Source organism: Pogona vitticeps, chromosome 5, assembly GCF_051106095.1.
Source record: "Pogona vitticeps strain Pit_001003342236 chromosome 5, PviZW2.1, whole genome shotgun sequence".
NCBI classification, from domain to species: domain Eukaryota; kingdom Metazoa; phylum Chordata; class Lepidosauria; order Squamata; family Agamidae; genus Pogona; species Pogona vitticeps.
In genome coordinates this window covers 163,705,486-163,728,953 of record NC_135787.1, presented here as the reverse complement: position 1 = coordinate 163,728,953, position 23,468 = coordinate 163,705,486, and the positions used below count along the sequence as shown (strand labels likewise).

General features: G+C 40.2%; 1 protein-coding gene across 2 annotated transcripts in view; it reads left to right on the top strand.

Annotated features, from left to right (window-relative positions):
- Nucleotides 1-23,468, top strand: part of CACNA1I (calcium voltage-gated channel subunit alpha1 I) — a 181,014-nt gene that overhangs the window by 118,309 nt on the left and 39,237 nt on the right. For both annotated transcript variants that reach the window (XM_073000129.2, XM_073000128.2), the window contains exons 14-24: nt 2,445-2,617; nt 4,033-4,452; nt 6,296-6,396; nt 7,177-7,300; nt 9,869-9,937; nt 10,824-11,008; nt 11,489-11,615; nt 13,174-13,299; nt 15,592-15,681; nt 19,560-19,752; nt 21,039-21,190. In XM_073000129.2, the coding sequence (XP_072856230.2) occupies nt 2,445-2,617; nt 4,033-4,452; nt 6,296-6,396; nt 7,177-7,300; nt 9,869-9,937; nt 10,824-11,008; nt 11,489-11,615; nt 13,174-13,299; nt 15,592-15,681; nt 19,560-19,752; nt 21,039-21,190 (1,760 nt within the window). The remainder of the gene's footprint in view (nt 1-2,444; nt 2,618-4,032; nt 4,453-6,295; nt 6,397-7,176; nt 7,301-9,868; nt 9,938-10,823; nt 11,009-11,488; nt 11,616-13,173; nt 13,300-15,591; nt 15,682-19,559; nt 19,753-21,038; nt 21,191-23,468) is intronic.

The following is a 23,468-nucleotide window of genomic DNA, read 5'->3' as shown; positions in this document are numbered from 1 at the left end:
TTTAATATCTGTATCCTTACTGCTTTTTAGCTTGAAATATTGGCTTTTACTGATGTAAGCCATCTTGGATCCTTTTTAAGAAGAAAAGCAGGGTAAAAACTATATTAAATAAATAAATAAATAAAAAGTTTAGCTACAGAATGATTTTTTTAAAGAAAAAACGTCTCATATTTTTAAACAAGGTTTCAGACCTGTATAAGTTTACCAGTGTACCAGTCTCACTGACCTTAGCAGGACATGTTTTCAAGCAGACAGTTACAGAATTGTGCTGTTGATGTTACCACTTCCAGAGAAGCCCTTCTCTGTATCACACCTTCAGCAGGGACCTATTTGAGATAAATACAAGAGTGGTGGATCCCATACTGTGAAATGCTCTTCAGGAGAGGCCAACCTAACCCCATCTCTGTTGTCATTCTGACCTTTATATGCTGACAAACTTCTCACTTTTAAATTGGCTTGTTTGCTAAAGTGGGTTCAAAGTGCTGGGTCCTGCTTATCTTTTTTTATTGATGTATTTTTAAATTGTACTTTTAGCCAATTTGGTTTTATCTTTTTATATGATTCTTTTTGGTCTTATCTGCATTTTATTGCTATTACCTGCCTCAAGCACTGTTTTTAAGAAGGTGGGGTATAAATTTAAGAAATAAATTAATCGAGTTATTTTTATTAAATTTGTAATGTTTTTTAAAAATATATTAATTAACTATATGCTTACCGAGGTCGGTAAAATGAGTACCCAGCTTGCTGGGGGGGCAATGTGTAGCCTGCATAATGAAATTGTAAACCGCCCGGAGAGTGCTTGTAGCACTATGGGGCGGTATATAAGTCCAAAAATAAATAAAATAAAATAAATAAACAATTATTCATTTATTTATATATATTAATTTCATACCATGTATAAGTATTTAATTATATATTAGCTATATTAATCAATAAATGTATACAATAAGGGGAGAATAAGCGAGTTCAGTCATCTTGGGTCATGGTTAGAATTCTCTCTTCCTCTCTATGTATGAAAAGTTATAGCAAATTAGAACATTTCCTCATTTCTTTCCTCCAAGTATTCTATGCCTGCAGAATGTTGCACCCTTTCATGCATTTCATGCATTTTGTTTTTCTCCTTGCAAAAGGGCAAAAACTCTGGCAGTGCTTCGCCAAAGTGCATTTTGCTCATGTTGTGGTGGCAATTGTGTTTCTTTTCCCTGAAAGACATGGATCTTGGTTCAGAAAGCAACAGCAATTTTCTAGAAATGCCTGGAAAAATCAGGAGAGTTGGCTTTCCCCACTTAGTTTCACAGGAACTAACATAATGATGATGGTGATGATCACAGTGTTCAGACTGCTGATGGGTCTGGGTGCCCACACTGAGTCTCAATCAAACCCCCAGTGCTCAAAATGCACAAGCAAGTCAAAGAGAAATAAGAAATTTGTCTAAAATATAAATTGGCTATTGATTTAACAAGTCAAAACTGGATCCAGACATCAGTAAAATGATCCATGTAGGGTAAAGGGATAGAGGGTGAGACTAGGACTTCAGGCTGAGTTCCCTGCTTGACTATGAAAGGATATTAGTGACTAAACTACTTGTTAAATATCTCACATACCTTGAAAACCCTATTAAGGTCCTTATAAGGTGGGTGCAACTTCATGGCAAATGTTAACAACAACAGGGCTAAAGAGAAGCAGGATTTCTATGATGGCCAGAATGTTTTCTCCATGCACTTTTGATACCAGTTCAGTTCTTCACAGCTTTAACTTACACAGAATACTTAAGACCCTGAATATTTCCACTGAGAAAGAGAAAACAATTCTACAGAGAGAAAGCAAAATGGCCAATATTGCCCAAAAATGATGGGAGTTGTAGTCCAGCATTTCTGAAGAGCATTAAGTTGGGGGGAGGCTGAGCTATTGCAACTCTGTTGGCTTCTCCTTTAGTACAACAGCCCACCTACTTAAAAAAAGCTTCATTGCACAGTGAAATTCCCTGCAGCAGACCATTAAAGGTGTTCATTCTTGAAAGGAGAAGAAAAAAAGTCATTAAACATGTTAATGAGCAAACAATTCAACAAGAAACCCAAAACAAGCAAAAGCAAAAAGTCTCTATGACACTTTAAAGATTAGCTGGTATATTTTAATGTAAGCTTTATGGGAACATGGTCCACTTCTTGATACATACACTACATGTGAAAACATTTGTGCAAGACTCTTAAGAAACAGTAGTGTTTGGTTCCGATACTTCAGCCATAAAACTATGGAGCAATGTTGGATCTGAAGCTTTTGCATGATAATGAAGACTGGTTTCTTCTTTCCTTCCATATTCCATCTCTGTCTTCAAGAGGAAGGGTTATTGAAATAGCATAGGTGCCCTTAGGAGAACCTAAGTATGCAGAGAGAAAAAAAAGTATATTTTGCTCTCTCTGTGTCTTCTGTGTCTTTCTGCTCAGATCCAAAGCTTTGTGCAATTCCCATGACCCCAAATGGACATCTCGACCCCAGCTTGCCTTGTCTCAACCAGCCTGGGGCAGCTGCTGGAATTGCTAATCCTTCCTGCAACACTTTACAGCCCGACAAGGTCCTTGTAGCCCTTGAATCACGGAAAAGCAGTGTGATGTCTTTGGTGAGTAGATTTAAATGCAAAGTGGCACTATCCCCAAGGCCACTCTGAGAATATGATCCTTTATTTGGGGGTATCAGAAAGTAAGTTAGTCTGTATTTATAGTACATGCTTAACTTCTGAGCTGTTGCTCCCAGATTTTAGGGTGGCTATTTTTTTTCCATGCATCCCAAACTTCCACCTATCTCCTGCTGCTAGGGTGGCCACTTACATATAATCAGAAAGCAGGACAAGCTTCACCAAAAGCAAGAATGAAAGAGGACACAGTTTGGTATAAAACAGATGTGTGTGGATGTGCTTGCGTGTCATAGCACATTTTCCTCTGTGTGTGAGAGAAAAGGGGAATGCTTCTAAGATGGGTCTTTCCATCAGCAGGCTTCTTAACTGTAGGATAATTATTTAAATCAATTTAAAAACAAAACTAGTTAGAGAGGGGCATCTTTTTAGTTTACCTTTCTATTTCACTATCACTCAGGGTGTAATCAGAGAGTGGTTTAGCCACTTTTTGGCGCACACAGGGCACAGTCCAATTTGATTGGTTTTCTAGCCATGAGATAATGTTCCAGAAATGGCAAACCAACCTAACCCTGCTCCATGCCCAGTCTGGACTTTTTTAGTCCAGGAGCAGAACTGCTCTTTATTTGGAGCTAAGCTGGAGCAGTCATGGCAGGACTGTATTTGTAGGACTGTATTCCAAGGCAATCTTATATCACCATCTGATCACACCCTTAAGACTAAAATCAGGGATGACTCTGAAAGTAAGGTACAGCTGAATTATACATTTGGGGTGTCACTATAGCTGTTGAGCAGTAGTGACTTTGAAGTTCAGATGCTCATCACGATTTGTCAGATAGCTTTGTCCCAAGGAACAGTCCGGAAATACAGCACCTGTTTTGATCCATATTGGCAACCGCATTCAGAAAGGTTTCATCCCCAATTGTTCCAGGACTTTTCTAAAAGTGGTGGGTCTAGATTATTCGTTGAAATCCAAGATCCCGCCACTCCAAATATTTTGCATTACTAAAGGAATATCTATATTTTCCTAGGAGAATCCACCCCTGCCTCCAGCTATTGTGTGGGGATACAGAACTCAGGGGTGACACAGAGCTTGAGAGAAGTGGCAGATGATGTTAATTAGCTGCTAATAATTAAACAACCCTGGTGCTTGGACCCTGTGAACTCTGGCTCCAGCCCACCACAGTAACCAAATAAGATGAAAAGCAATGAGAAGTCTGGTCTTCATTTGCAGTTCTTTTCAAGAGATCAGCTATTGTCCCCCTACCCCTGGATTTATGGGATGTCAAATTTAAAGGGATAGGGCATTAGATGTGAAGCTGTGCCTGAAAATGCTGTCTCACCCAACTTTCCTGTTTGATTTGAAGTCCTGAAATTAACTAATTAATTTTGAACTTTTGCAGTCCAGCTCCCGTAGCTCTTATTACGGTGCCTGGGGCCGGAGTGGGGGTTGGGGAAGCCGTCGCTCCAGCTGGAACAGCCTTGCACGAGGACACAGTCTCAAGCATAAGCCGCCTTCAGCTGAGCACGAGTCACTCTTATCTGGTGAAAGGCACAGGATTTTGGAGGGAGAACGAGAAGGGCCAGTGAGAGTTCACCACCATCGACGGACGCTCTCCTTAGACATCAAAGGCTCTTCTGAACTGGTGGAGCTGGCCCCATCCATCCCACCAGGTCACAGGCCAGCACGAAAAGCAGGCGTGACAACAGGGCCTAACGAGCACCAGGACTGCAATGGGAAAATGCCCAACCTCGCTAAAGACATCTTCCCAGAAATGAACAATCGCAAGGACCATGGAGAAGATGAGGAGGAGATAGACTATGTGAGTAACTGCTGTTCTTGGTTGTTAAAAGGGATGTTAACAATTTGCAAATATATATAGAATTTCTCTTCAGTTCCCATGTAAGAATCTACATCTGATGTCTCATGTTCTTCTAGAATAAATATCACTTGCTGCTGCCACTGGGAACTCAGGATAGGCACAAATTCTTCCATGATTCGGCACAGTGAAGTGGAGAAAAACAAGAAAGCAAGCCATAGAGAGAGAATATGTGTAGGCAGGAATGAGATGCAGGCAAGCAAGTTAGTGAACTGCAAGTTAGGGAACTGACTAATGAAGCAGGCTTGCCAGGGTTTTTGAAAAGGTGCTAAGAGAACATGCTTGTGGAAAATAGGAAATGCTGCAGAATTCAAGAGATAGTTTGATATGGATTGACATGAAGCTAATGCTCGTAATTCCAAGTGAAGCAGTTGCATTTCCTTGTTCTTTCAGTTTTACAGTGGCAGGATACTTTTGTCCTTATTTTTGTCTTGTTGTTATGTACATGGAAACAGACTAATACAAGTACCTGTTTGAAAACTACCATATTTTTCTGTGTATAAGATGCCCCCATCTATAAGACGCCCCCCTTTTCTAACCCAAAATTAAGAAATCTAAGTGGGGCTTAGCAAATATTGGGTAAAAAGGATTAAAGTGCTGCAGGATGGCTTTGATCCCTGCTTTCTCCCTTTGTGCTAAGCCCTGCATGGCTTAGCAAAAGTAGGGGGAAAGGGATCAAAGCAGTTCCACGACTGCACAATTATTTTGATAATTTCCCCCCTTATGCAGCTATGGGATTGCTTTGATTCTTCCCACCTCCTTTTGCTAAGCTCCATGGGACTTAGCAAGCAGAGGGGAAAGCAGGGATCAAAGCGATCCTGCAGCACTTTGATCCCTGATTTCCTTTTGCTAAGGCTTAGCAAGTGGAGGGGAAAGCAGGGATCAAAGCCCTGCAAGATCACTTTGAACCCTGCTTTCCCCTCCACTTGTTTTTTTCTCTTCCGCTTACTTCTGTGTATAAGACGACCCTCAATTTTAAAAGATTTTAGACAAAAGTATAGTCTTATGCAGAGAAAAATACGGTAGTTTAAGCTCACTACTCTCATTGTGTAAAAGAGTGGCAACACTGGAAGCAGAGAGGTGGGGCTAAAGCACCATCTTATGTCCATGCTGACTTGCAGGAGATAAATACTGCATGAATGTAACTGTATGACATTCAGAGGAATCTTCTCCCAAATAAAGGTGCATAGGTTACCATCTCCCAGCTGTATCAATCAGTCTTTATCCAGCTTTGCAGTCCTGCTTCTTTGTGAGTTTCAAACCCCTTGACATTCAAGGGTCTAGTGGACTTTACCAGATGTTATATGAATGTAAGAATAAAGATTCATGGGAAATGTTCTGAGCTGGTTTAATAGTCAATGCCTGTTAATAATGCTAACTGTAGCACAATCAGCAGTGCCTTTCCATTTAAGTCAGAAATGGCAATGCTGATTTCCTCCTTTCTAGGAGGTAAATTGGCTCATTATTCCTGCTGTGGTAGTTCATGGTCCTGATTTTGATGACCCTGGGAGTTATCTTTTAACCTTATACATCAGAGCAGAACTTCTCTAAATACTCTGTCCATGCCATCATCACCCTACAGCTGTGATTTCAAGTCATTTTGGTATCCTGCAGGGGGTATGGAAAGTAGGAAATGAGAAACAGAGGTGAGGAATCAGTAACAAGGAGATTTCTAGTTATTTGTGTGCTAACCAGAAAGGGAATTAAAGCAAGTCCTGTGTGAGGAGGGGGAGAGGGAGGGCTCTTGAATATGGCAACTTCTGATGTTCTGCTCCTGTTTCTGCAGAGCTTATGTTTCCGTATCAGAAAGATGATAGAGGCCTACAAGCCAGACTGGTGTGAATTGAGGGAGGACTGGTCCATCTATCTCTTCTCACCGCAAAACAGGTATGGTGCATTGTATGGAAGTGGGGGCAGGGGCAACGAGGGCTAATGACTCCAACTTCACAGGGATGGTGAATCCAGCCCAAAGTTTGGTTTAAAACAAACAAACATTAAAAACAGCTATCCAAGGTGCTGAACTATTTTGATGCTAGGGATAGGTCAGTACCAGGGATAGGTCCTGTAAAGTTCATACTAGAGCCCGGAGTGGGTTTGCCAGACCTGTGAAATCAGAATCACCAGCTTCTGAGATAAAAGCTTAAGTAATGCTGTTCTGCTGCCTCCAAATTCTACTATATGTATAAATAACTTTATCCAACATCCCCGTCTTTCAGTGTACATTACCAGTCTCTCATGCCATTTTATGTCAGATACGGTACAAAATTTATAGCTGTTCAGCATTTTGCCTAGGTTATCTCTTACTTTTGCTCTCTCTTTCTGACACCCCTTTCACTCCCCATCTTGAATGCAAAGCTGGTGTTCCACATCTTCCAGACGAAGCATGATGCATTACAGCAGAAAGGATAAAGAAATTGAGGAATTTGTCCTTGATGTCAAAATGAGAAACTCTAAAATGCTCTGCTTATGAACTAGGTGTAATTACATCATTTTCACTGGCTTTAAATTGAAACCAAAGAACTTTAACCCTTATAAAATCAGGAGACTTAACAGTGAAAAGGTTTGAATCCTTACATTTCTCATCCCCTGTCTCCTCACAACCTTAACAGTGCCCCTGCAATCTATTACAAGCATAAGTAGTTTAAAGACAAACAATCTCTCTTTCAGGTTTCGCATCCTCTGCCAAACTATCATTGCTCATAAACTATTTGATTACGTTGTGCTGGCCTTCATTTTCCTAAACTGCATCACTATTGCCCTGGAGAGACCTCAGATTGAACAGGGAAGCACAGTGAGTGACCTTATACGATAACTTGTTCCGATAAACATGGAATTGTTTTCCTGCATCAGTGTTCATGGCACAGACATAGAAATTCTGAGTCTATGGGAAAAATTAAAAATCACATTCACTATATATGGCTTTATTCTGATGCTTCAAAAGCTTTTCTCATATGATGAGAAGGGTGGTGGTTCTCCGTTTTTCCTAAGAGCATTTAAAGAGCATTCTTATTTTTGTGCATGATTTCTGGATCATCAAGAGATAATGGGCGTGCTCCAATAAGTCATCTTTTTTAAAGGACAAGGAAGGACCCATTCCACGTGATAAAATCCAGTGGATATCTGCTTGGATGACAGGACTTTTCCTCCTGTCCACTTTCATGCAGTCCCCACTGGATCAATCTGAAATCTAGGGGGGGCACAAGCAGGAGAATGAATTGCCCCCCAGTAGGATCTGATAGGAGATTCTTCTGTCCCTGGAAAAAATTAACTGAATTCATCTCATATTTGGTCTTTATGACCAGAGTGGATAAAATACATTAGAGATTAATTGGCTGGTTTTCTGCCTGAGATCTTGCGAAAGAAGCTATGTCTAAAGTGCTGGCGGTTTTAAACACTGTCAGTAATTGTAACAGCATTAATTTCAGATTAATTTATGTGAAATAAAGCAGCATACTTATAATAAAATGCCTTAGACTTATCCACATATAATCTTTGGTAGCATATTTAATCTACATAAAGAAAATGCTTGCTATCAGAATGATACATTCTTTTTGTCTTAGAACAGCTATTTGTTTATTTTCTTTTAAATTTATTTTTTAAATTTCCAAAACAAATACAAAAATACAAAATGCTTAGTAATACAATCTAAACCAGTGGTTCTTAACGTGGACGATAATGCCCCCCAGGGGGCGATTTCATTTTTCAGGGGGGCGGTAGAACGAAAAGGGGCGGCGTGGGGGCGCTGGAGCAGAAGGGGGCGGTAGGGGGGTGCTGGAGCAAGCCACACCTGTGCAGTTGGCTGCAGCCTTTTTACAATGTGCATGAATATATATTTTCCTCCAATCTTAATTTAGTTTCAGAGTTTTCGTCTTGAAATTTTTAGTTCCTGCATTGCGGTTTGTTTTTATGTCCTTTTTATATTTCTTTTTGAGTCATAAAATTCGCTTGCAACTAAATCATTAAATGTTACTTTTGGGGGGCATTTCCTTTTTTTGGAATTGAATTTTGTTTTCAGGGGTCATTGGATTCAAGTGTCTTAAATAAATAAATAAATAAATAAATAAATAAATAAATAAATAAATAAAAAGATATCACCGCGGGGAGGGGGGCGATGATAACTTCCTCAATGGCTCAAGGGGGCGTTTCTTTCAAAAAGGTTAAGAACCACTGATCTAAACCACAGTGCACCCCCATACGCACGGGGCCCTTTGGAGCAATACTTTTCATACGAACCTCCTTTCCAAAATTGTATTAATTGTTGTTTAGAGGCTTTCCCCTTTCCTTTCACTAATATAAATTCAATAAATCTACCCGAAATAGCATAAAAATATTTGAACTTATTTCCCCTCATTTCATCTTAAGTTCAGTATTCAATTTATCATTTAATCATTCTGGAGAAAGACTCAGATATGATTATTTTCCTATGGTAGTCTTGGAATTAGTTTTTAAATGTAATGTCAATAGACTACACACCAAAGGCTATTTTCTTATTCTTGACAAAAGGCTTGTGAACGTGCACACCTGAACTTTAAGCATATATATTTTTCAGTGTGAACATGAACTCCTCACATTCCAGTTTATGACAATCTGTTACAACAAAACTGAGTGACACGCACAGAACCCCACTTTTTGTATATGCACAGCCTTACCAGTTGAGTTTGCTGTGATCAAAGCAAAAACAAACAAACAAAACCCTATTCCTACATTGTGTGGCAGTCATTCACACAACCAAGAAGGAAAAAGACTGTAGCTTAGTGGAAGAGCACATGCTTCACATGTGGAAGATTCCATGTGCAAATCCAAGGCTCAAGTGAGAGGTAATAGGAGAGTCCTTTGCCTAAGATCCAGATGAGCCATTGATGCTCAAAGTGGATGATATGGTTACATGTCACCTTTTCTTTATTTATAAATTCTTATAAGCAATTCACCTGGATCTTGAAGTGCTTTAATTACTTGTGGCCTCTATGGTGTAATCTGGGGTTTCTAATAAACTTACATTCAGTTTCTTGATATTTCCTGATCATAGCCTCTAGGCAGCAGATATAGATTTTGATGCAGATGTAGATACAAATATTTGTGGGTGTGCATGAGAAGAAAACCTCAGTCCCTTATTGGTTTGCATACATAGGATGGGGATTAGGCTACAAAACTAGACTAGGAAGGAAAACAGAAAGTTAGATGCGATTTGCAGTACTACATTCAGTGATGTGCTTTGGCAATTAGCCCTAAAGTAGTCTAGATTTTCAGTTCCACTTGGCTTTGAACATAAAAGTAGGCAGTATTTGCCAGGCTTTTAGCAATAATGCAAAGTGTGTAATACTTGCCAGATATATTTTGAGGCTGCCTTTGATTGTTCCAGGAGAGAATCTTCCTCACGGTATCCAATTACATCTTCACAGCAATCTTTGTTGCTGAGATGACACTGAAGGTAAGTCACAAACAGCACCAAGCCAACTCTTATGACATTTTCCCAATTAACCTCTTCCATGCTTTTAGCCTGCCTGGGGAGGTGAAGCTATCATTTGTCCTTCCTTGATAACGTTAAGCTGAAAAGAGATGGCATTTTTACAAACATTTTTATTGAATTTGCCTCTCTTGTAGTGAATTTTCATAGCCTGTTGTGAAAGGCAAGAAAAGACCTTATTGATCCAGAAGACACAGCTGTCACCATGAGTTGGCTTTGTTTGTCTTCAGTGATGTCAGCACATAACCAGATCTGATTAGTTTATTAAAGTTCATTACATATTACCTGATTGGCTAGAATGAAAGAAGAACAAAACTCTAATAAAGAAAAATGGTGTAAGGTATGGGGCGAGAAGTGATGAAAATTTCCACATTTTTTTTCTTCCATGGAAGTATTCATTATCTGACCTGGTATGGGGCGGGTGGTGGTGGTAATTTCACTCTAGAAATTAAAAGGGCAAATAATTATCATTGCTCTACTGCGATGATGTATGAGAGGAGCAAAGAGATCATCACAGCCTTGATAGCTGTCAGCAGCTTTCAGAAAGATACTTGAGAAAGAAGCTCAATTCAACTCTTCAGTGCTTTTTCACATTTTGGACCAAAATGTGAAAAAACACTGAAGAGCTGAATATATATGGGGACCAAAATTGTATTAAATATATAGTATATTTAATACAACAAGTAAATATCCTGATGACCATATGAATGATCAGTTTTCCATTGACTCCTTGCTTGTTGCCATCAAGTGCAGACTGGATATTTTTACATTGTGCAGCTCTTGGGTGTAGCCAGCTCTGCTGCATGATTGTTTGATTCCCCATGCCCATACATTTTCTCATCTTCTCTAGGTAGTCTCTCTTGGCTTATATTTTGGGGAGCAAGCCTATCTCCGTAGCAGCTGGAATATCCTGGATGGCTTCTTGGTGTTTGTCTCCATCATTGACATTGTTGTTTCAGTAGCTTCTGCTGGTGGAGCCAAGATTCTGGGGGTGCTCCGGGTCCTCAGACTGCTACGTACTTTACGCCCCCTCAGGTGAGATCCAAGGGGTTAGATTTTTCTCTTCATTTCCTATATAACACGTCTACTCCTCAGGTCTCGTGTTTTTCTAGAGTAAATATGTTAGTAAAAACAATTTTTAAAAATATCAATTGCTGCTGCTGCCAAGAACTCAGGATAGGCACAAATTCTTCCATCGGAGAAAAACAAGGAAGCAAGCCAGGAAGAGAGAGAATATCCATAGGCAGGAATGAGATACAGGCAAGCAAGTTGTGAATTGTGTAGGGAGCTGGCCAATGAAACAGGCTTGCCAGGGCTTTTGAAAAAGGGCCCAGAGAACGTGCCCGTGGAAAACAGGAAATGCTGCAGAATTCAGGAGATAGTTTGGTATAGGATGAATATAGCGGTCTACACAGTCGCAGTTGTGTCATGATACTTACTGAGCATGTCTTAAAGAGAGAGAGAGAAGCATCAGGATCTTCTTTATTGTCTCTGCTTACAGTACTCCTTTTTCAGGGTCATTAGCCGTGCCCCAGGCCTGAAGCTGGTAGTTGAGACTCTAATTTCATCACTCAAGCCCATTGGAAATATTGTCCTTATCTGCTGTGCTTTCTTCATCATCTTTGGCATTCTTGGGGTGCAGGTATTGTTTTTACTACTTTTTTTTCTGTCCATATGAAGTGCTGGGAAAATGCATCCACTTGTCTATGGTGTACTCCTTTTTCAAGTCGTAACACAGACCTAGTTCAATGGTTGGAACTACATCAAGAAAGATGTGGCAGATCTGTTAGCAACAATACTGTCTGTTACAAAGTGCTGTCCTTGGCAGGTACATAGAGTTCCCTTGATTCTGATATAATCTTTAGCTCTCAGCTAATAATACATGCACAGAGAAAACAAGACTGGACCATGTTGTTCCCCAAAATATCAAGAGAGGAAGGTTAGCACTCAGGGGTAAGAGAAGGGTCAAAGTACACATGAAGGGAAATATGCATTCCCTACAGTTAACCCATTTCCCCTCCAACAACAGAATTTCCTCAGAGATGGATTTCCTTAGAGATGAGCACCATCATAATAAGACTTTTAAATTAAGGCGGTGTTTGTCCTCCAGTGACCTATCACAAAGCATGCTAAATGCAAGACACAAAGGTGAGGAATATCATATGCTATGACAAACCAATGTCTTTCACCATCGAAGATAGGACATTTTTAAATATGTATTGAGTGTCTTCAGTTTCATTTGACCCAAAGATTAAATGGGGTTTCAAAATATGGAAACGATGGTTTCGCTGCTATTAAGAATTAAAATACTTGAAACAACATCACCCACCCACTTTTAACAAAATGGGTCCTCATTATTTCCTGAGTTTCTTTCTTATTCTGAGCACTGAACCCACCTACAACTGTGTGAAGGAAAAGAAAAGGCAAAAAACTGTCAATAGGTTTGTGCTGCAGGAGTGGGTAGTGCTGCTATCATTGTGAAGAACGTGGTGCACTTAAGCCGTAGATACTGTAGTCTATTTCAGGGATGACACCTTCACAGTTTACAGAACTGATGTGCTTCCTCTAACAGGTGAAGTCACCCTGAGTGTTTACAAATGCACAATCCAACCACTTCCTTATGGGAAAACAAAACAAAGAAATGACTGAATAAATTTATTTTGAAATATCTGAGCAGTAGGAAATATAACAATTTTTACAACATGTTTATTTATTTGTTTGTTTGTTTATACAATTACTGCATTCTTTTTAAAATAAAAGTAATAATTAAATATGCAGATTAGGACTGCCAGCTAATCTGAATAATGGCACTAAACCCACTGAGGTCCCCACCCCAATTTAGAGTCATAGAATCCAATAGTGAACATTTTCTCATCATCTGTGCTTGTGAAAAAAATTGGGAGGGTTATAGCTCCAAGAATTGCCCCCAGCCAACATCACTACTGGCTGTGTTGGGTGGGAGATTGTGGAAGTTGTCATCCAGAAAATGAACTTTTTCAAGTTCTGCTTCATACTCATTTCTTTTTAAAATGGACAACAAATGGCAAATTTCTCTTGGTTACAGTGGGCCCAAGTCTGAGTGAAACTTAGTGTCCCAGAAGCAGAAGATTCCTTGTGCCATAAGCAAATTCAGAAACATTATCTTTCCATACATTCGTACTAACAAAATCTCTAACAAAGCTGCTTTTTGCCCCCTGCAGTTATTCAAGGGGAAGTTCTATCATTGCTTAGGAGTGGACATTCGAAACATCACCAACAGGTCTGACTGCATGGCTGCCAATTACAAGTGGGTGCATCACAAGTACAACTTTGATAACCTGGGCCAGGTAAATGTGGCATGCTCAAAGTTACCTCAGACTTGGCTTAGATTTCTCCCTTATGACCATGTACATCTTCAGTTGAAAAGAAAAGGCTGCAACACACATCAAGCGTTATATTCTTAAGATTCTCACAGTAGTAATATTAGCCCACAATTGTAACAACAGGTAAAATAGAATACTAGTTCAACATAAACTTAATTCTTGTGTTGAATTTAGGGGGATATAAATTGTTAAACATTGACTTAGATCACGTGTAAATATTTTAGAATGCATGACATGTGTAGAAAGGGTAAACAAATATGTGCAGGATGTGGTTAAAATGTCCTAAGTACATAATATTGTAAATGAAACGTTGCTTTAAAATCTATAATTCTGGCTGTTTCCCTTCCAGACAATTAAGCAATAAATATTGAACATGAGCTTTGTATATTTTTAACCACAGTGCTCCAAATCCTCATCTTCTATAACTGTTAGGGATTCTGGAAACTGTGGTCCCAAAAAACAACTTCACCGAGGTTTGCCCTGAACATGAGGAGCAGTGAAGCAGGACTATGATGGCTGTTACCATTCCTGGGCTCCATGCTCTTCTGCAGTTTCCAATAGCCTTCCCAAACCCAGACTCTTCCAGATATGATGCACTATCCTCTTTCATTCCTACTCAGTACAAGCATGCAGTTTGGAATGGGTAGTGGGAGTTGTTGTCGAACACACCTGAAAGGTGCCAACTTGGGGAAGGCAGGTCTACTGACTTTCTATCATGCCGTGCATATTGCCAGTCATTAGCCAGTTTTGCAGCTCCCTATGTTCACTGAGCCCTGTTGTTTGAACAAGCTGGCTGCTTTTATAAATTTGTGCTGTGCTCTACACTGAGAGCCCTGAAGGAAGTTTACAAATATAAGGGGCAGTATTCTGTGGAATGGCTCTGGAGCAAATCCCTCTTTATGAGGCTGCCCAGATGTTAAGATCATCAGGAAAGGCTTTTCTTTCGGTCCTATCACCTTCACAGGTGTGTTTGGTGGGGACATGGGAGAGGGCCTTCTCTGTTGCTGCTCCCAGACTCTGGAACTCCCTCCCACAGGAGGCCAGACTGGTTCCATCTTTGCTGTCCTTCCTCAAGCAGACGAAGACCTTACTCTTCAGGCAAGCTTTCCCATAGTGACTGGCTGCCTGAGGGTTTTTTTTTTAAAATACTGTAGATGATTTACCTTACTGCTTTGAATGTGTTTTGGTGTTGCTTTTGTTTACCATTTTAGTGTGGTATTTGTTTGGTACTTTTACTATTTGTATACTCACTGTTGTTAGCTTTAAATACTGTTTTTTACTGATATAAGCTGACTTGGGTCCTTTTAAAGGACCCAAAAGGTAAATGCAATTGCCCTCCTGCTTTGCTTTTATGCAGTCAGGTACTGGCCAAAGAAAGTAATCATTTAAAATGGAAAACAGCTATTTATACAAAGATTGAAACATTAGAGAAAGAAATGTTATTGCTGAAGCTTTCATAAAGGTTTCATGTTTGAACTGGACATTAGGAAACACATTTTTACCAAAAGAACTGCATCTGTGGGATACTTTAAATTTCTGATTAAATCATTCTGATTTATTTCCCTGTTTCCATCTACTGTAAATTCATTTGAAATCCACCACCCATTCTGAATGTGTTCTCAGCGGATTCTGCACATTCCTCCCACATTCCTTTCCTCACGGTTTGTGGAAAGGGGTCTTCTAAAGTCCTTTTGAATCCTCTTCAAAGGCTCCACCTTTGCACTTAGTGAGACATGGGGGAACAGGAGTTGGCAGAGAAATGTTCAGAGGTAGTAATAAAAGGCGATAGTGTGCTTAGTATCAAGCAGTTGCTTCTGATGTTTTTCCTCAGTTTCCCTATTGTGCATTCCTTTGAATACACAAGATTTGTGACATTTCAGGAAATAAAGGATTGCTGATCTATCTTATAATGATAACTTGTTTTAATCATCAGTCTGTCTGAGCTGATCTGCTGGTTCTCTGCTGGAAGAATTTCATGTAGGGCAACTGTGACTGTTCTTCCTTCTCTGTGTTCTTCCTTCTCTCCCCCTCTGTTCTTCCTTCTCTCCCCCTCTTACTTTTGCTCTCACAAGCAAATGTTTTTCTCCTCTCCTATAATCCCTTCCTGGCCAGATTTCATATCTGGGGAGGGGAGGCAGAAAGAAAGGTTTCCTATGGTTTGTTTGTTTTTCAGATTCATTTCTACGTGTCAGATGTAAACCTCTTGAATCAACCTATAACCCATTTCACAACATGCTATAATTTCATACATTGCAGGCTTTGATGTCGCTCTTCGTACTGGCTTCCAAAGATGGCTGGGTCAATATTATGTACAATGGACTGGATGCAGTGGCTGTTGACCAGCAGGTATAGAAGCTGCTTCATAAACTGATCAATGTTGTTTTGAGCTTTATTGTTAGCCATCTCTGGTGGCTTGTGATTATTTTTGTTGTGCACTTCCGAAAGTGGTGAAGTGTTTCATAATGAATTTAAGATGGTTTGGTTGATCTCTGGATGACACAGTGTTAGAGATGTTTATTTATCACAGGTATGGAGAGGCATTTGAACTGAAAATGATATTTTACCTCCTTGCTTCCCTGCATACATGGAACCACCTCTCTAAACACATATATACTCAACATCTCTCCCTTTCTTTAGTTCCTGCCTTTCCTTATGGCCTTTGGCTTACATTCTTCATGCCAGTGTCTTCTTTGAACTAAACTCCCAGATTCTCTAACTAGTGGCCATTTTATTAAAGAATTCTGGGAATTAAGAGCCCAGAAAAGTAACTTTTCTAACTAGTCTTCCTCAAGATGAGAACCTCGAAGTATAGAGGGTTTAACAATTTTACCTCTGCTAGAGTTGTGGCAAAAAAAAAAAAAACACCCTCAGGACTGAGTCACTTTGTTGGTGGATGACGTTCACTGGGGCTTTGGAGGAAGTAAATATGGGCTTAAACCACAGTCCCAAGGATGATTCTCCTGCCATCTTGTGGATCTGCTACTTAAACTAAAATTTAAAACTTCTCAGAGACACATTTACCATTTTATGTAGTTTTAACCTCATACCTTCTGTGGCTACTAGGTGTACTTGGCAGACCAATGAGCCAGGGTGAGTTGGCTGGGGCCACTCACCTCATTTCTGCCTAAACCGATTTCCACCTGCGCTTTCAATAAGAGATCACAATGCAGCCATTTTTCAGATGGCTATTTAAAATAACAGCTGGCTCCAAGGGGGTCATTGGGGCCAAGGTGGTGATTCCCAACCTTGGAAAAATTCCCAGAAGCCTTCATCACTAGCTGTGCTAGCCAGGATTTCTGGGAGCAGGGAATATCTGGGGACTCAAAGTTGGGAACCACTGGGCCAAAGTACCATGGAAGGTTTAGCCAAAAACCCTCTGCTGATGGTGGTTTCTTCTCTCACCTTCCCTCCATCCATGTGAGTGTTTTTATCTGGTTGGGGAAGCGACAGGAGGGATGGCCAACCTTAGGTGGCAGGAGAACCTGACCCGGCCTCGTATTCAAACTCAGAGTAGCTCTCTTGAGACACCTTGCCAAATCATTAGGCCCCGTTGAGGAAATAATTGCTGATAATCAGTGAAAAATTGCAGGCCATCTGAGTATGTATACAAAATTGGTCATGAAAGAGCAGTTACAGGTTTCTTTTTCAAAACATTAAATGCCAGATCTTTCCATCTTCCTCCATTTTGTTGTCACCTTCCTAATTTACTGTAGGTTAAGCCAACATCCCTCTCTGTGTGTTTGTGTGTATGTATGTGTGCATATGTGCCCAAAAAGCCAGCCTGGAAAAAAGATTTTAGCACATCCATGTTGATTCCTTTTGCAAAAACATGCTGATTGCCATCGTCTCATACATCCCATAATGGTTTTGCAATAGCGCCTGTTCTGTAGGGCATGATGGCATGCTCTTCAGGCTCATAATCACTTGCTGCAATTTCCCCCATCAGCAGGGCTTCCGTTGATGGCAGCTAAATCCTGCTGCTGTTCCTGTTCCCTTTAATAATGCACAATCACTTCCCTAATGCAGATGCCAGTCACACAGGACAGGACCAAAGGGCATAGATGATGTATTACACCCACACTGTGATCTCTCCCTGGTCTTTCATCTGGTTTTGTCACTCCTTCGGCGAGAACCATCCCTAGCACAACCTCACAACAACTCTAAGGATGTCTGAAATTTATCGTAAATAAAGCTTAAATAGAAAAATACCTAGACAGTGACCTTAATAAAGACAATCGGGAAAACAAGTGTGATTAAAGAGAGAGAGAGGAGTGTTTGTGTGGGGGAACTGTTTAGTCACTTGTTGGTGGGAAGTAGTGTATAGATTAGCACAGATCCTCAGGGCAATGCTTTTATTGTAGGCATACTTTCTCAGCAATTTATTAGCAATATTTTAAACCTGGAAAAGGGCAATCCCAACACAACATATCCACCATAGTTAGTGGACAACCAACCTAAGGTTCATCCTAAAAAGGTTCCATCTTTTGCAGATGCCTCAGTTTGAGTACTCCCCCAGACCCTGGTCTCTTACTGTGATTGCTAAATGGACTGTGGTTGCAGGAATGTTGCAAGCAACTATTGGATAGTGCCTGTGACAGTAGTCATCAGTATTGTGCTCTTCTATAACATTTGTGTCATTTTGCAGGGTTTTAGTGTGTGGTATTTATTTGATTTCACTTCTTTAGAGATAAAAGTTTCTCTTGCTATGCCACCTACAATATGTGCAGAAATGCAGCCTTGGCTATTTTATTCTCATAGAAACAACTCCTTGACATTTCATCGACCCGTTGTTGCTGATTCTCCAGCTTAGTTATCTGAAAGATATGTGTTTTCCCTTTATGGTTATGATGTTTGTTGAAAGCGCTAGACAAGAGGAGGGCTTCTTTCCCCCTTGTGCTGTGAATGTCTCTCTTCTCTTTTTTTAGCACGCAGAGTTTTATGTTACTGATGTAGGGTTAATTCTTCCATAACGTATAGCACAACGAGAACATTCATGGTTTTAAACAATAGCAACATAAACAATCATCTTCATCACCTGTTTACCTTGCAGAAGCTCTCTTTGGCTTCCTTTCTCAGATGGGAAATAAATCACACATAAGAGACCCAAATTCTGCTGCTATGCCTCTACTATTATCTAGTATTTAATTGCCCCTTTACTTGACAATGGCAGTGGAATATTAATTCTTTATATTTTCATTGCTAAATGAGGTCTTCTTATTGTGCTCCAGTTCTCGGTTACTGTTGCTGGAATTCTCTGAGTTTTCATATAAGATTTATGCCATGGCTAACTGTGGCTAATTGACGAGGTGACAGGGCACATCTCAGTTGCATGACTGGGCACATGAGTTGGCATGCAACTGAAATTTGTGGCATGTTACACAAAACATATGTAAAAACCAGTAGCTCCTCGCTTGTAATTATCCCAGCTGCCAAGATTAGTATCTGTCTACTAATAACTGTCAAATAGCTGTATTACCACCACCACCAGTCCCCCAATATACAGACCACATATTGCATAATTTGATCCCCATTTGGTTGTCGCACCTCAATTCATTGTAATCCATACACCAATCCCACATAGGATGTCACCTGCACTCTTATTCTTATAACCCAGAGAAGGAAGCACTGAGGATGAGGTCCAGTGATTTCCTTAAAGCAACCTAACAATCCAAGGGCTTTCCACTTCAGTACTCATAGGAGCTCTAAATCATGATATTGCTCTGGCTGTTGTGTTAGAGCTTTCATGACACAAAGAACAGGTGCATATTACTGATTAAAATATTTTTGTTTGTACGTATAAAACCATGCCTTCCATGGGTGCTGAAAACAAGAAAACATGTAATAATGGAAGGATTTGTATTCTTGAAGGCTTTCACGGCCGAGATCCGATGGTTGTTGTAGGTTTTTCGGAACACGGCCAAACAGCCTGAAAAACCTACAACAACCAATGGAAGGATTGCTTTTAAAGATAATTTGCAATGAACCATCCATGGGGTTCTCTGGTACTTAGGTGGGAGAAGGATGTGTCCTGCATCATCTTTCTGTGAAATTTTATAGACCTCCATTTGTTATAGCAGTAATTGTAAAATATAAATCCTAGTTGGTCTTCCTTATTTTCCAAAATCTCTGATGTCTTGGCCTTTCCCTTGTCATTTTCCTTTCCATAATTTCTAGCAGGCTAACCAGAGGCTTTTGTTTGTTTTTGCCTCTTAAAAAAAATCCAGCCAGTGACCAACAACAACCCTTGGATGCTCCTTTACTTCATTTCTTTCTTGCTCATCGTCAGCTTCTTCGTGCTCAATATGTTTGTGGGGGTGGTGGTGGAGAACTTCCACAAATGTCGGCAACATCAAGAGGCAGAGGAGGCCAGGCGGCGGGAAGAGAAACGCCTGAGGCGCCTAGAGAAGAAGCGTAGGAGTAAGGAACAACCTAAATGTCGTGTTGATTTGTAAGCTGAGGTTTTCTGAGAAAAACCTTCTCCTCTTCTTTCTTTTTTAAAAAAACACCCTGATCATTAGAATGTGTAGGTGGATGTCAAAACTCTCAGAACTGCTTGCACCTTAATGGGATATCACTGAGCTCATCCCTGAGCCTCCACCCAAGAAATATGCTGGGTTTTCCCAACAGGAGTAAAGTTCTCTTTTAAAATCTTTTAGAAGGCTGGATAGCTCAGTGGTTTGGCTGCCTGGCTGCAGAGCTAGATATTGGGACTTCGATTCCTGACTCACTGCGCCTCCAGCAAAGCAGAGCCAGCCTGTGTAGCCTTGGGCAAGCTGCACAATCCCAGGGTATTCCCAGAAGAAAGGAAGATAAACCACTACCTGGGAAACCCCTAAAAGGGTTGCCATAAGCATTAATTGACTTGACAGCACATTTATTATTATTATTATTATTATTATTATTATTATTATTATTATTATTATTATTATTATTATTATTATTATTATTATTATTATTACAGATAACTCTTCCAAATAATTGAAATATTGGCACTCCCCTGAGGAAATGGGGCAATGGAATAAAGCAGTTTTTGACTGGCTAATTCATGTTATGCCAAGAAAGAAAGAAAGCCAGATCTTCTCTTGAGCCTTGATGTTTCTGTAATTGTTTCAGTGGTCTTTTCCAAAGACAGCTGTGGTGTGTCCCTAATGTGTGCTCTTTTAACTTAATGAGAGAAACACCAAGACTGCATCTGTGATCTTAGTTCAGCCCATTCTTCCCTCTCTTCCTCTTTCCCCACATCTTCTCCTCAAAAATTCTTTCTGAATGCACTTCCTTCCCAAAAGCATGGGGCTCTTTAACCTTTTTCCTTCAGACTTCCCTCTTCTGGAGTTGCTTGCTTCCTTTTATGATTTGTAAATTTAATTATTCAGTGCATGAAATGCTGATTTAGTATCATTTCCACAAACATGTGACTAACAGATTCTTTCTGTCATTCTCCCTCTTTCTTATCCTCTTCCCTTTCTCCCTTCACTGATTCACCTCCATGTCTGTATTATTTCCCTTCCTTGTTTTTCTTTTTATTATATCCTTTACATGTTGTTTGTGTTCCCTGTTGTGTTCCTTTTTTTCTCTTGCATTACTTTGCTTCCTTCCTCCCTTCCCGCCTTCTCTTTTTTCCTCCACCTTTTCCCTCTCTCCACCCGTTCCATTCTTGTTTTCTCTCTCTTTTTCTGGATGGCTTCTCTGCACTCCCATTGAAGAAGCGCAGCGCTTGCCGTATTATGCCACCTATTGCTCTGTCCGCCTCCTTATCCATTCGGTCTGCACCAGCCACTACCTGGACATCTTCATCACCTTCATCATTTGCCTCAACGTCGTCACCATGTCCCTGGAGCACTACAACCAGCCAATGGTGAGTGTGTTCAATGGACTAAATCATTCTTTCTTCCCTTTTTTTCTTTCCCTTTGCTCACCTTTTCCTTTTTCATTAAGAGAGCTTCTTCTTACAATCAGTCAATTGAATCAGTAACTTTCAATGAAAATGTGTCAGCCATCAGCAAATGATTTAGGAATTAGAAGCCTATTCAGCATGGATTTCAGAGAAGGGTTAGTCAGAAAAAAAGCTAATCCTTCAGATTCATTGTCCTGTTTTCCCCTCTTTTAATACATACAACAGACAATCTCACTCAACATGGACACCTATTTAGTCTGGTCTAGAACAGTGGTTCTTAACCTTGGGTTACCCAGGTGTTTTTGGACTGCAACTCCCAGAAGCCTTTACCACCAGCTGTGCTGGCTGGGGTTTCCGGGAGCTGCAGTTCAAAAACACCTGAGTAACCAAGGTTAAGAACCACTGGTCTAGAAGATCCTAGTCTGGTTTAAAAGCTGACTAGATAGTTCAGTGGTTTAGGTATCTGCCTGTGGAGCCAGAGGTTGGACGTTTGATTCCCCAATATGCCTCTAGGGAGAAGAACCAGCCTGTGTGGCCTTGGGCAAGCTGCACAGATCGAGGATGCCCCCAGAAGAAGCAATGGCCAACAACTTCTGTATATTCTGTACTTAGAAAAGCCTGGACAGGGTCACCATAACTTGGAATTGATGACTTGATTGCCCATCATCAGCACTATCATCATCAATCATCATCATCATCCTAAGTGGGAAAGAAATATGTGCAGTTTTCTTTTTAGTGCAAACTTAGTAAACTTACACTGCCTGAATAGTTATATTTTCCAGTGGAATAATTGTGTTAGTCTGCCGCAGTGAAACAAACAAGCAAGCAAGCGAACAAATCTAATTCTTGTGGTATCATAAAGACAAGTAGTTTTACTTCCATAAGCTTTTATGGATTGCAACCCACTTGTTCTCAAATGGAGTGGCCTGTCATTCATGAGAAAATACTGAAGAATAAATTTGCAAGGATATGTGGTTGGAGACTTGATGGATGAACGGACGGACGGACGGACAGAGAGAGAGAGAGATAGAATGCTGAGAGGTTAAATCCAATTATTAGTCCCTATAACAGTAAATAAAATGAATACTGTATATGGCACTTGTTAAGTACATTGATTCAATGTGTCTAATTCGGTGGAGGCAGACCAGTGGATTTAACATAAGGTATTTAATTTCTAAGATCTGAGGTATCTAGGACTGTGGTCATTAACTTACCTTCCCTTTCTGTTGGACTTCAGAGCAAATTTGTTCTGTATTCGTACATTTTGTATCATGTATAAAAGTATCAGAATTAAACTGAGCATGCCATACCACTGCACCCCAGGCAACTTTGGTTAATGCTACTAAACTCAGTACTCCATGTCCCTGCTAGAACCACCAAACCTTAAGCCAAGACAGACCTCACTCTGCACCCTCCTATATGTTACTTCTCATCTCTTAAGCAGGACCGATTATACAGTACTTTCTTAATGAAACACCAAAAATACTTTAAGATGCTCAGAGGTCAGGAACTACATACATGCCAGAACATACCGTGTTTTTCGCACCATAAGACACACTTTTTCCCACAAAACAGGGGGGTGGAAAGTCTGTGCATCTTATGGAGTGAAGAAAATAGATTATATTTTCCTGCTTTCTTCTCCTAAAAAATTGGTGCGTCTTATGGAAAGGTGTGTCTTATGGAGTGAAAAATACGGTAATTAGCCAAATTCTGTTTGCTGTGTCACAAGAGATACATGCAAGTTCACTGAATCTGAAAAAGTCCACTACCTATTAAGGAAAAGTTTCCTAATTTCTTTGACAAAACTGAACAAAGCTGCCAGCAATAGGAGAGTCTCTGTGAGCAATTCTCATTTATTTACTGCTCCGTTGTTATGATGAAAGCAACCCTACAATGCTGCTGATGAGAGCTGAGGTGCTTCAGAACGATGTTTTGATCCTTTTTAATACCACCCACACTCATTCAGATGAGCGGAGAAGGCTCAGAGCAGAAGAATAGTTGGATAGCTTTGTGGTGTAGAATGCAATATGACTCATGGCTAGCGCAGTAGGATGCAGCCTCATCGTCTGCCAATTTTTGCATAATTTGCTAAAGTAATACGTGCAATCTGTCTGCATGTAATACCATATCATGTCCTGGTTTACACTCTGTTTTAGAGTTTTGTTATCTTTTGTTCTGCTCTAAATTGAATCCTTTCAAAGTAACATTGCATTTATTATCACAGTATTTCTAAGAGTTA